Raw genomic sequence first — 14,002 nt, forward strand, 5'->3', positions numbered from 1 at the left:
CAGTCATGAGTTATAATCATTATATAATTATCTGCAATTATTAAATAAACAAAACATTTACAGTTTTTTTAACTTTCCATCTGATATCATAAGATTCCAAATTTTAGGCCTTTTTAAAATTTTTTGGTACCGGGGATTGGACACAGGTGCATTTAACTACTGAGCCACATCCCCAGCCATTGTTTCTTAATATATTTTATGGCAGGGGGTGGGGGGTGCTTGTTGAGTTGCTTAGGTAATCTGCCATCATGCTGGCATTTTTCTTCTTTGCTAGTTACTAGCAAAACAAATGAAAGTCTTTGCTTTTCTTTCTCATACTAATTAATTTTTTCTGTGCTCAGCTTCAGATAAACCAGTCGATCATTTTCTGTAACTCTTCTCAGCGAGTTGAATTGCTAGCCAAGAAGATTTCTCAACTGGGTTATTCCTGCTTCTATATCCATGCTAAAATGAGGCAGGTGAGTATAAAGTGGACTTGAACAGATTTACAAAAATAATCTAATTATTTCTTGGATTTTATTTTATTCATTTCTAAAGATTGAACCTGGGGTGCTTTACCACTGAACAACATCCCCAGTCCTTTTTATTTTGAGACAGGGTCCTGTCAAATTGCCCAGGCGGTCCTTAATATTGCAATCCCGCCTCTGCCTCTTGAGTTGCTGGGATTATAGGCATGTACCAATGTACTAGGCTGGGTTTGGTGTTTTTTATTGTTGTTTTTTAATTTATTTTTTAGTTGTGGTTGGACACAACACCTTTATTTCACTTGTTAATTTTTTTATGTGGTGCTGAGGTTCGAACCCAGGGTCTTGCACGTGCGAGGCGAGCGTTCTACTGCTGAGCCACAACTCTAGCCCCATGGGCTGTTTTGTTTTAATATGCCTCCAAATGCCCTGGATTTAAGAATAGACGATTCTTCATTGAGGGTTTAGCTTAGTGGCAATGAAAGGCCCTGGGTTCAATCTTCAGCACCAGGAGAGAAAAATAGTATTGTTCTTTAGTAGCAAAGGCCCCTTCATTATAACACTCCCTAAGGTTCAGTTATCTAAAAATAAAAAGGGGTAATGGTATACTCATACCTTAGAAGGTGCAAAAAGATTGAGAATAATGTGTGAGTAAGTGTATTCTAAGCTATCAGGCATGATACAGAAGTGAAATTTTATTCCTTTTTCCTAGGTAAGCTCTAGATGTTGTTGCATACAATAACCACTAGCCATATATGATGATTTAAATTAGTGGGCTGGGGTTGTGGCTCAGGGGTAGAGCGCTCACTTAGCACATGCGAGGCCCTGAGTTTGATCCTCAGCACCACATAAAAGTAAATAGATATTTTTAAAAATTAGTCAAAGTGAAAATTAAAAATTAGGGGCTGAGGTTGTGGCTCAGGGTTAGAGTGCATGCCTACCACATGTGAGGCCCTAGGTTTGATCCTAAGCACCACATAAAAATAAATAAAGATATGGAATCCAACTACAACTAAAAAAATATATATTAAAATAAAGGAGGGGCTGGGGTTGTGGCTCAGTGGTAGAGTGCTTGCCTCGCATGTGTGAGACCCTGGGTTTGATCCTCAGCACCACATAAAAACAAACAAAATAAAGATATTGTACCCATGTATAACTAAAAAATTTTTTAAAAAAGGGCTGGGGCTATAGCTCAGTGGTAGAGCACCTGCCTCACACTCATGAGGCACTGGGTTCGATCCTCAGCACCACATGAAAATAAATTTATTTATTTTTTAAGGAAAATTAAAAATTAGTTTCTTAGACAAATTAGCAATATTGCAGGAGCTCAGTCAGCTACCTATGGCTAGTGACTTTCATATTGGAGAGTAATGAAGAACATTTCCTTTATTACAGAAAGCTCTGGTCTAGATTTTTAACTTACTGTTATAATAATTTCCTCTTATCTGTGGAGGTACCAAGATCCTCAGTGGATGCCTGAAACTTCATAAAACCATCTCTAAATACTGTTTTTTCTATATATTACACACTTAGAGATTAGTCATGGTGATAGATTAGTAATGGTAATAAAATGGAATAATTATGCAGTAGATTATAATGTCATGTTACTGATGCCTCTCAAAATATCTTACTATACTAAACTCACCCTTATGATGTGAGGTGATTAAATGAAATGAGGTGAATCACTTAGGCATTATGAGTGATGCAACTTTAGGCTATTACATAAGAGTTGCTTGAATATAGGCAGTATGACATGACAGTTGATCTGATAACTGAGATAGCTAGGTGATGTGGGTAGTGTATACAGTAGTATGTGCAGTGTGGATATATGGACAAAGGGATTGTTCATGTCCCAGACAGAATGGTGCAAGATTTCATCACTCTTCAAAAGGGTGTGCAATTTAAAACTTACAATTGAATTTCTGGGGTTTCTTATCCATTTAATATTTTGGGTTTATTTTGCTACATGAAGAAAAACAAACTAAAAAGGCAGGTAGATAGTCAAGTCAGACAAAGCAAATGGATTTAGTACCCTTCCATCTCTACTCTTGGAATCTTATTGATATGAGATTAATATGGGTAACAGACTATGGAAAGCAAAACAAAGGATAAGACTAAACTACTGTATATGGTCCCCAAACTGATAGGTTCCCCCCACACACACACAATGAAAGTTAGTATAGACTGATTAAGACATTAAATTTGGCTTTGAAGGGACCTTAATGTCATGGGCTAGGGATGTAGGTCAGTGGTAGAGTGCTTACCTAGCATGTACAAGGTCCTAGGTTCGATCCTCCATACCACAAATGAAAGAGAAAATAAAGCTTAATGTCATGGATCATTTTGGTGTAAAGAACAGATTGAAGCGAGGTGTATTGGTGCATGCCTATAATTCTAAGGATCCAGAAATCTGAGACAAGAGGACCACAAGTTCAAGAGCAGCCTTGGCAACTTAGCAAGACCCTTTCTCAAAATTAAAAGGTTTGGGCTGTAGCTCACTAGTAGAATGTCCCTGGGTTCAGTCCCCAGTACCACAGGAAAATTTTTTTTTTAAAGAGAGAATTTTATTTTATTTTATTTTTTTTTTTTTTAATATTTATTTTTTAGTTCTCGGCGGACACAACATCTTTGTTGGTATGTGGTGCTGAGAATCGAACCCGGGCCGCACGCATTCGAGGCGAGCGCGCTGCCGCTTGAGCCACATCCCCAGCCCCATAAAGAGAGAATTTTAATATTTATTTTTTAGTTCTCGGCAGACACAACATCTTTGTATGTGGTGCTGAGGATCAAACCTGGGCCGCACGCATGCCAGGCGAGTGCGCTACCGCTTGAGCCACATCCCCAGCTCCCACAGGAAATTAAATATTAAAAAAAGAACTGACTGGTTAGGAGACACAATGACCAAAAATTTGTGCTGTGTATTAGTTTTAATTAAATGGAGTGCTTTTCTTCCTAGGAACATCGAAATCGTGTGTTTCATGATTTCCGAAATGGCTTATGCCGCAATCTTGTTTGCACTGGTAAGTATTTTTTCATGTTTCTTTTACCTATTGTTTTTTTTCCCCCATACTTCTGTTTGCTTTTTTATGTATCATACAGTAGCTTGTAATGTAGACCAGCATAGCCTACTTACCACTTTGAGAATTTCTGAAGTTTAAGAATGAACCTTAGTTAACCCCCAAAGTTGGGCTCCTTATCTGAATCTTCAGAATACTTGTCTGATATCTATCTATTTATTTATTTATTTTTGTTCTTTTTAGTTATACATGACAGTAAATTTTATTTTGACTATTATATATGCACAGAATATAATTTCCCATTTTTCTGGTGAGCACACGCTCTACCACTGGTCATATATTTATATATAAACAGGAAATTTTGTCTGATTCATTCTACTGTTTTTGCCATTCCCATCCTCTCATCCTTCTCCCCCACTGGCACTCACCTGTCTCTTAAATTATTTTTCGAATTTGTGTTTTGTTGTTTGTGTTTTTTTTAACATTTATTTTTTAGTTGTAGTTGGACACAATACCTTTATTCTCTGTTTATTTATTTTTATGTGGTGCTGAGGATCGAACCCAGGGCCTCGAACCTGCTAGGCAAGTGCTCTACCGCTGAACCACAATCCCAGCCCCAAGAATTTGTGTTTTTTGAGTAGTTTTAGCATACAGGAATGCGCTAACACAAAATGAATACTAAGAAATTCCGTATGTTTTTTAAAAAGAAATTAACATGTGTTTTTGAAGTTGTCTTTTTGTTTTTCCTCAGAAACAGACTAGTCTATTTTGGTTTATTTTGCTACATGAAGAAAAATAAACTGAAAAGACAGGTAGACAGTCAAGTCAGACAAAGCAAATGGATTCAGTACCCTTCCATCTCTACACTTGGAATCTTATTGGTATGAGATTAATAATTAGTGTATATTGCCAGGCACATTGGCTCACGCCTATAATCCCAGTGGCTTGGGAGGATGAGGCAAGAGGATCACTAGAATCAGCAACAGTAAGGCGCTAAGCAACTCAGACCCTGTCTCTAAATAAAATACAAAAATAGGGCTGGGTACCCCTGAGTTCAATCCCTTGTACCAAAAAAAAGAAAAGAAAAAAACTAAAATGGAGAACTTGGAATTTGAGATATATACACAGAAGAATACACTAATTTGTACAATAATTGATTAAATTTTGCATATGTATACACTCAAACAACAATCACTCAGATAAAGATTTAGAATATTTAAAAATCTGGATTTTTATAAAAATGCTGTTCTAGAAATAAACTTAAATATTTTTCTTCCAGAATATTAAATTGTGGTGATTGACAAAAAGAAAGAAAGTGATTATAAAACATCTTGCATATTTATAGTGTCTTTGCCTTACATCTGAAAGGACAATTTGAGCTAGGAATTAATCCTCGAATGGCAACTTGACCTTTAATTATACTTAAAATATAAATAACCTGATTTAATGGAAAAGATATTAGACTCCTTGAGTTTAGAGATTAGTTTTGTTTTTTTCCTTTAAACTTCTAATTGTGACCTGGGGCGAGTCCTATTTTCTCTTATACTGTCTCAGAATTTATAGAGAAATGGTACCAATTGCCATCAGGCATTCCCTTATTAGAGAGTGAATTAGTGAATTACTCTTTTTTTTTTTTTTTTTTTTTGGTACGGAGGATTGAACCCAGTAGTACACAATCACTGAGCCACATCCCCAGCCCTTTTTTATTTTATTTAGAGACAGGGTCTCACTGAGTTGCTAAGACTGGATTTGAATTTGCAATCCTCTTGCTTCAGCCTCCAGAGCCACTGGGATTACAGGTGCCCAGCAGTTTTTCTTTAATTAAGAAAAGGAATTTGAGACTGAGAAGCCATGGATTCAATCTCTAGTTCCCAAAAATAAAATAGTAAAAGTTCTTAGCATTTGCACATTGAAAAGAATTGTTACACTGGTTAGTTGGTTTTATTTTTAATTTAACTATTAAAAATTTAACTATTACATGGTTGCCCTCAGATAAGGTTTTGGAATGCTAATACTTTCTGTTTTTTCAGGATAGTGTGTAATATGTCATTAAACAAGTTCTACATAACACATAGGTGTGAATGTATAAACATTTAAATTTTACCCTTTCTTCAGGGAGCAGTGATTTAATCAGACACAAAAAGACAAACAGCTTTAAGGCAAGGCTTCCACACTTTTTCTTTAAAGTGCCAGGTAGTAAATATTTTAGACTCTACACAATATGGTGTCTGTTTACAAGTAATCTCAACTCTGTCATTGTAGCTCAAAAGCAGCCTTAGTACATAAATCAAAGGGCGTAATTTTATTGCAGTCAAACTTTATTTACAAAAAAATATTAGTTGGGCTGGATTCAAAAGAGGAAAAAGTGATGAGCAAGTATGAAGTACAAATAGTAAGAAATCGTAAGTGTTCATTGGAATGCACAGTAAATTATTAGCTGTGAGGTGATTTGAGAAGAGATGTAATTTTAATTAGCTTTATAACCTGGGTAAGTTTTAGACCTGCAGAAGAAGAAATTTTAAGTTAGGTGACTGGGATTTTTTAAATAAATGATCCATAGAAGGCCTAGAAGGTAAGTTTGAGAAAGAACAAGTGAATGAATTTGGTAGAAATGTATTAGAGAATTAAATTAGGACCAACTTGGGGACCTCAACTGTCAGTTTAGATTTTATCTAATAACAATTTTTTTGGTTAGGGGTTGGGTGCCAGAGGTTGAACTCAACCACTGAGCTACATCCCCAGCCCTGTTTTGTATTTATTTTTTATTTTGAAATAGGGTCTAGCTAAGTTACCACGCCTGGCCCCAAACTTGCCATCCCCTTGACTCAGCCTTCCAAGTACCTGGGATTAAAGACATGTGACACCATGCTCAGCTGTCATGGAGCTGATAGAAATAATAGCTAGATTTAACTTGTTCCTATCTAGGTCTCCTCCACCCACAGAATTTGAACTAGCATAGTAATTATGGGACTAGAAAGGAATAGAAGGAATTTTGCCCATTAACTTACTTCAAGTCTGTTGTAAATCATTTAGCAGAGTGGAATGAATGCTAAACAAAACATGCTGATTAGTGAAATTATCTCTTTTTGAAGTAAAGTATAAATCTTAGATTAAATGCTAGAAAATAGACTAAAGGAAATTACTGTTTACTCCTGAGGCTTCTTTATGAATTTAATATACCAGTCATCACGGTCGTATTCCTGCATTTGTGCAATTACCTTAGGCCATTATTTAAAACTCACAGGGGCTGGGGATATAGCTCAGTTGGTAGAGCACTTGCCTAGCATGTGAAAATCCCTGGGTTCAATCCCCAAGACCACCAAAAAAAACCCCACAAAACTTTATAGGAATGGAAAAGGGTAATTTGTGAGTTGTAATCATGAAAGGTATTGTCAGTAATTTGCAAGTGCATGTTAATAACTGAAATTTTAAAACTTAGGTTACAAGAAATGTGTTTAAAATATGGTGTCAAGAAGAAGCATGTTTAAATTAAAAGGTATAATAGAAATTAATCTTTTTATTTGTTTTTTAAAGATCTGTTTACCCGAGGTATTGATATACAAGCTGTGAATGTGGTAATAAATTTTGACTTCCCAAAGCTGGCAGAGACCTATCTTCATCGTATTGGAAGATCAGGTGAGGAAGAGAAAGAGGATGGTTTGTGGGAGTTGGTTTTTGAGAAGTGTAATTACTAAAATTTTGTTCCTTTATGGAACAGTATAAGGGTTGAGTTTGTAGCTCAGTGGTATATCACTTGCCTAGCATGTACAAGGTCCTGGGTTCTATTCCCAGTGCTGCAAAAAAAACAAAAATAAAAAATACACTATCTACTATAACAGTGAATTTACACTAATTCAGTCATTTGATTAAAACTCCAGTTTCTAATTCTTAAGTAATTTATTAAGAGTTAAAATGACTACTTATTTTAAGATGAAATTATGCGAAAACTTGACTCATTGGATGGTACTGTATGTGACTATACTATTCAGTGTGTGTGTTTTGGCAGTTTTTGATGATGTGAGCATCTATTTTGTCACTTGAAGAAGGTAAAATAAAATACAGTTGTTTCTCAGTATCCATGTGGTCTTGGTTCTAGTATTTCCTATGAATATCAAAATCTGGGTGCTCAAGTTCAAGTCTCTTGTATAAATGGCATGGTATTTGGCACAGAACCTGTGCACGTTGTTCCAGTATACTTAGAAATTTTCCTTAACTTGTTTATAATACCTGATATAATGGAAGTAGTAGTTATACTATAGTATTTAGGGAATAATGGCCAAAAAAGGTCTGTACACACTCAGTGTAATTAGACTTTTTTCCATATATTTTCGATCCGTGGTTGGTTGTATCCGCAGATATGGAACCCATAGATGCAGAAGGCCAACTGTACTATTTTGGACTGAGATCTGAAGATAACCTGGTAATGAGGAGATCATAAGAAATGTTTTCTTACACTAGACTGGCACTGAATGTAGATATTAATTCTTTGTGTTTTTGCCAGGTTAAAGACTTATACCTATGTATGTATTATCATATTTAACTTTTTTTTTTTTAGGTCGCTTTGGTCATCTTGGCTTAGCCATCAACTTGATCACATATGATGATCGTTTCAACCTGAAAAGTATTGAGGAGCAGCTGGGAACAGAAATTAAACCTATTCCAAGCAACATTGACAAGAGCCTGTATGTGGCAGAATACCACAGCGAGCCTGTAGAAGATGAGAAACCTTAACAAGCATGTATGTACTTAACAATAGTGAAGTGAGCAGAACTTTTAAATGTAAAGGAAAGAAATAAGAGTCTTTTTTCCTAGGGGAAATTTGGTGTGCCACCATGTATAATTGCAAATAGGGTTAAAAAAAAAAAAAAACATAAACATAAATGGCAAAAAGCAGACATTGCTTGGGTGAGGTAGTAATATCATTAGAGAATATATTAGTGATATTCTGGAATGTAGCTTCCTGATGAATGTAGTAGCAGTACTTAACACACATTTGGATTCCAAAAATAAAGTTTAAAAAAAATTATGTATTTAATTTGACAGTTATAAAGATGGCTTTTTAAAATGCCCACTCTGATTTCCTGAAGAGCCATCTTTTTTTATCTTTATCCAATTTAATTTGACAATAATTTCAAAGTCATAGTAAGCATATTAATATAGCTTAAAGAATTATCAAATTATTCTTTTCACTTTAACTTTTTCCCTAAGTTAAATATCAATGCAAAACCCTTAGACGAACAAAACTACAAATATTTGTTAGTACTTTGGCATACTATTCAATTCATTTAAATCAATATTTTTTGAGTTGTCGATAGACCTTTATTTTATTTATTTATTTTTATGGGGTGCTGAGAATTGAACTCAGTGCCTCACACTTGGTGGGCAAGCACTCCACTACTGAGCTACAATCTCAGCCTTTAAATAAGCATTTTTTTTCCTTGATGTAATTGTTACTAATGAGGGCTGCAACATGGACTTTCAGGATCTCATTCTGTCTCAAGAATAGCTAGGAGGAGTTCATTAATTGTGCCCAGTGGATATTCGGATATATATTTTCTCTCTCTCTCTCTCTTGTGTGTGTGTGTGTGTGTGTGTGTGTGTGTGTGTGTGTGTGTATACATATACACCTGTATTTTATTTATTTTTATATGGTGCTGAGGATTGAACCCATTGCCTAGCACATGTTAGGCGAGAGCTCTACTGCTGAGCCACAACCCTGTCCCCCACCCCCAGTGGATTCTACAGTAAACAAAAATTCAGTAGAAACTACTAGACAGAGATTTGGAATGAGAATTGTGAAATGTGTATATCCTAGCTTTCACAAATGTTAATTTTAGATTTCTCCACTCTTTCTGTAGGCTTTGACAAAACTACAGAATGCTCCTTTGGATCTGTGACACATCGTTTTTTGGGGGGTGCTCTTCTCTTTGTGGGTTTTTCATCTTCTTTTATTTTGGAGCTATGAAGACTTAAAAGAGCTCAGACATTTTTCTTTTTTTAACTGGTGAAGAGGGAAAAAACTGAAAAGAAGGAATATACCTTTTTTGTTCCACTGGTTTGCACTGTGTGCTGACTGAACATTAGTTGCACTAACTGCTGGTTTTTTTAAAAAAAAAATGTTTTTTGGGGGAAAGGGGACAAGGAAGGAGGAAAAAGAAGAGAAGGGGAGAAACCCTAAAAAGAGAAGAATCTTGAACACACAAGCTTGTCTACAATTTCAAAATTCTCCAACAGCTGACTCTTCAAGTGCATTTCAACTTCTCCCTAATTGCTCATCCGTTTTTTAAGCCTGAAGAGCTTATTACTTATTTGTGCGAAGTGCCTTATGCTATAAGACCATTCAGAATATCATCTTTTAGACGCAGCCCGAGGAATCCACAATTTTTCTTCCTTTCTTTTTTCTTTCTTTTTTTAGTTTTTAAATTTTTTTATTTTTATTTTTTTGTCTTTCCATTTTGGTTTCAAGTTGAAGTCTCTCTCTTCCCTTTTTACCTAGTACCGAAACCCAGGGCTGAAAGATGAAACTTACTAGTAATGTTAAACACCATTTTCTTTTTCTTTATGAGGAGGAGTTGATATGCAACTGCAGTTCATCCGCACTGTAAATACATGTATTTAAAAAAAAAAAAAACAATCCCAAGTAAAAATTTCTTCTGGGCTGAGTAGATACAACATCATCGCTCCCAAAGGAAAGAGCAGTCTATCATTGCAGGAGCCATATGACAAGCCTTTGTGCTCTATAGCAGAACACTAAAGACTGGTTTACATACGCCTCCATTAGCAGTATGGCACTTGATGTGTAGACATGATATCGGAGCCTTGACCCTCTTTCCTCTGTGGCAAAGTGTGTCCCATAGAAAATTGGGTGTGTATACTTGTAAAAACTTTGTAAATAAGTTTTTTTCTGGGTTCATATATATATATATAATATATATATATATACATATATATATATTATTTTTTTCTTTGATGAAGGTTGCTGGGATTAAGGGGATTAGAGTGATTATGGGAGCAGCTAAAGATGAGAGGGGCTCAGTTTTCTGCAACACTAAATTCTAAAAAGGAGTACATTGGCCTCTACTGTAGAAACCAGACATCTTTTGGGACCCTGTGTTAGAAAAGGGACCCAAAGGTCTGGAATGCACTGTTTGCTGCCACACTGTCACATAGTACATTTGGAGTAGTCTTCACCAGAGAGCAAGAAAATTTCAAAAATCTAGTTAAAAGTGATTTTTTTTTTTTTTTTTGAGAAGCTCTCTGATTTTGCTTCTTCCTTTATAAAAGTTTGAGGAACTTTTTCATACTCTGCAAAAGGGGGCAAAGATTAATCTGTGCAGTGTGGGAATTACGTTAAATAGCAGTGTCTTTGAGCAGAATATGTATAAAGCATGGATTTGCATTTCAGAATATTAGCCAGTATCAGCTTTGGTAATGTTAGCAGTTCTGGAGCTTAATTTTTCTGTGGATCATCTCCTGTAGTGTATAAATGCGTTGCCCTCTGCCCACCTTGATAAATAAACTTCTGCAGAAATGGGCAACCCCTGAGAGCTGTTAACTTCCATGCTACAGAAAGCTGCTTGCTATCCTCTTGTGTTGTGACAAGAATTGTTATGTCATTTTGCATTGTAAATTGCTGGCAAATGCTTTACAGTCAGTAGTGTTGCTTTAAATTGCGCCCCTCCCAACATGCTTGATGTTTGGCCTGATCTCCAGGCAAAAGGAATGAGATGAATCAAAACCAGTGAACTTTTTTTTTAAAAAATGTTTTTAATTCCCTTTTAACCCAGTGTACTAGGTCAATCAGGAGGCATCTTGGGGAGGAAAAAAAGCAAAAAACAAAAATTCTTTTAAAAATTGATTTCTATCTTCCATTGTTTTTCAAACCCCTAAAATATTACAGATAAATCCTGCATATGCTTTCATGGTCAGTTCATCTGGAGAAAGAAATCAGTTAATTGAAGTTGCTTTTTTGACTCTGCCTAATTCTAAGGAAAACTATCTGAGACTTGCCCCAAATTGCTTGGGGATCAAAATCCTGCAGATGCCTCCTGATCAGACAGCCCTAACTCCTTAACAGCTGTAGCAAGAGCTGCACAGTACAAACCCAAAAAGAGCAAGCGCCTTTATTTGGCATCCAAATCACATATGCCCTATCTAGTCAACATTGGGTAATAAATAAAAACCCTATATTAAGGAAGTAACTTTTTTCCAAGGGGGCGGGAACTTTAAAGTTGTCATCTTCTGACCAACATATCTTGGCCTTGTACTGATGCAGCTCTCTTATATCCCCCTCCTGCTGCCGCCTCTGGCAAGATAAGAGGGATCATTCATGTAGAACAAGAAAGGAGTATAAATGCAATTTTGTGTCTCGCCAGAGAGCCTGTGGGTAACTAAACAAAAAGCAGTCTTCTTTGTCAATCTTAGACTGCTGGCCGGTGCCACATGCCTGTGGGTCCCTCTTAAAGCACAGACTTAAATTGAAAGTATTACTGAAGTACAGCCTCTGTTGAGGAAGTGGCACTTAAAACTATCTGGGACACCACAATTGGACACTGTCTTTTAGACAGGCAGCTGTCTAGTTTTGGTGCTTGATTGAATAGGAATTATTAAATGGAAAGATGCTCTAAAGACTAGGTCAAAGCCTAGTCCTTTTTTTTTATTATTATTTTTTAATCCCTTATAAGGAGCATTGTTACTATTGGAAATTGTCTTCAGATTCTTTCCAGTTTTTGTTTTTGTTTTTGTTTTTTTTTTCAGTAATGGTTATTTTTCTTCCTAGTGGTTCATTTGGATGATAACTAGGCCCCGTTTTTATTATTAAAACTACATCCAATTCGTGGTTTAGCTTTCTGGTCACGTAGTAGTGTAGTGGGTTATGTATCATTTATTACACACCTTGCTGCCTCTGAGCCTGTTTTGTTTTTCTCTTGTGTTCTGAAATGAAACTTTCTTGCCTTTCCCTTCGGTGTGGAATAAGTTTATCCTAAAATGATCTTTGATGGAAAGAAGTAAGGGAGAGGAAAACCAAAATATATTTCCAAATTATTTTCAAGTTGGTCCAAAAGGTTGGGGTGGGTGGGTGGGAGGGTGGTTAATCAGTATTTGTTTTCAGAATGAGATGGGAGCATCTTTCCTCTGCTTTGTGTTTTATACCATCATGCTTGGTTAAAACAAGACAACTCGGCACAAAGCCTTGAGTGTAAATTTTTGGAATCAAAACATCTCATTCTGATCATTTGGTTTAATTTTTTTTTTTTTTTTTTTTTTTTTTTTTTTTTAATGTGGGTGGGAGGGGAGGGTACTGTGTCCCAAAGGGGAGGGTGTCTGCACTAAGGATTTAGAAACACTTTGGAAGCTCATAACCTCATCAGAAACTGCCTTTAGCCACACTCCTGACCTTCTAGATGAGTAACAAAAAGATGAAATAAGTTCTTGGGAATGAAGCCATGTTATTTTAATTTGCTGCGTTTTCCAGTGTTCTATGTATCTTTATAGTTGTTATTGTGGAATCATTTTCTTGCCAAATATCTGTCAAGCAAAATTATTGGCCTCGTGGGAGCTGAAGTAAGTCAGCTTTTTGGTGAACTTAATGTGCACTGGTGAGCTTGTGTAGTTCTGCTTTATATTCATAAAGATGGGTTCTTTTTTTTTTTTTTAACTCCCAAAGAAAAGCTATTCTCTCTGATCTGAAAACTCATCTTTGGGGAAAAGAGTTAAGTGTCCTAAGGTTTTAACTGTTCATGAGGTCAGAGGGAGCTAGCCTGGAACCTGGACTCTGCCCCTCCACAGCTGACAGATTCCAACAGAAGTGTATTTAAATTCTCCAGTAGACAATGCTGGGCAGGGCAAGGGAGGGGGTAGGGCTGGGTTATTAAGATACAGGCTACTGTATTTTAACCAGTGATTGTCGGGGAGGGGTGCCTGGACAAAACAAAGTCACTTCCCTTTTTTTGAAACAAAACAAACTTGAAAAAAAAATTTTGTTTGGTAAAAAGTGGGAGAAAATTCTAGTGTCCCTAGCCACAAGGGACCAGTTCCACTGAGAAGTGAACAGTGGAAATTCAAATTTGAAAACATTTGGGGAAAGGGAAAATTGGCTTTCTGTTAATTGGCAAGTGTTCCAGTGGGACTGTTTTTGATGGGATGTGTTATGTTGTATGTACCCGTATATAGACCAGAGTCTCAGTTGAGTTTATAAGGTTCAGAAAAGATGGTTGGTAAAAATCTTGATTTTTGTTAATTTATCTCAATAAAAGCCCACTGGAACTCCAATTGTGTGTGTGCTGTATATCCATGATAGCAGGCTGCGTGTCTCAGTCTGAGAACATTTTACTTAAGTAATTCATATGGTGAAGCAGTCAGATGTTTTCAGCAGTATTTCTGTGAGTCCCGATGACTAAAATCTGAGTATTCATCTGTCCTAGATAGTGTCCCGCCATATGATTACAATCTTTTTTTTTTTTTTTTTTTAAGAGGGGGGGGGGCTGGGGATGTGGCTCAAGCGGTGGCAGAGAATTAAAA

At 36.2% G+C, this 14,002-nt stretch overlaps 1 protein-coding gene across 4 annotated transcripts in view; it reads left to right on the forward strand.

Annotated features, from left to right (window-relative positions):
- DDX6 (DEAD-box helicase 6) overlaps positions 1 to 11,842 on the forward strand; it is a 31,903-nt gene extending 20,061 nt beyond the window's left edge. For all 4 annotated transcript variants that reach the window (XM_081281022.1, XM_081281024.1, XM_081281023.1 and 1 more), the window contains exons 10-14: positions 342 to 458; positions 3,421 to 3,484; positions 7,016 to 7,117; positions 8,037 to 8,219; positions 9,340 to 11,842. In XM_081281022.1, the coding sequence (XP_081137148.1) occupies positions 342 to 458; positions 3,421 to 3,484; positions 7,016 to 7,117; positions 8,037 to 8,212 (459 nt within the window). In that variant the 3' untranslated portion in view covers positions 8,213 to 8,219; positions 9,340 to 11,842. The remainder of the gene's footprint in view (positions 1 to 341; positions 459 to 3,420; positions 3,485 to 7,015; positions 7,118 to 8,036; positions 8,220 to 9,339) is intronic.
- Positions 11,843 to 14,002: the final 2,160 nt, after the last annotated feature.

Source organism: Spermophilus citellus (assembly GCF_964194105.1).
Source record: "Spermophilus citellus genome assembly, chromosome: 2".
In the NCBI taxonomy this organism is placed as follows: Eukaryota; Metazoa; Chordata; class Mammalia; order Rodentia; family Sciuridae; genus Spermophilus; species Spermophilus citellus.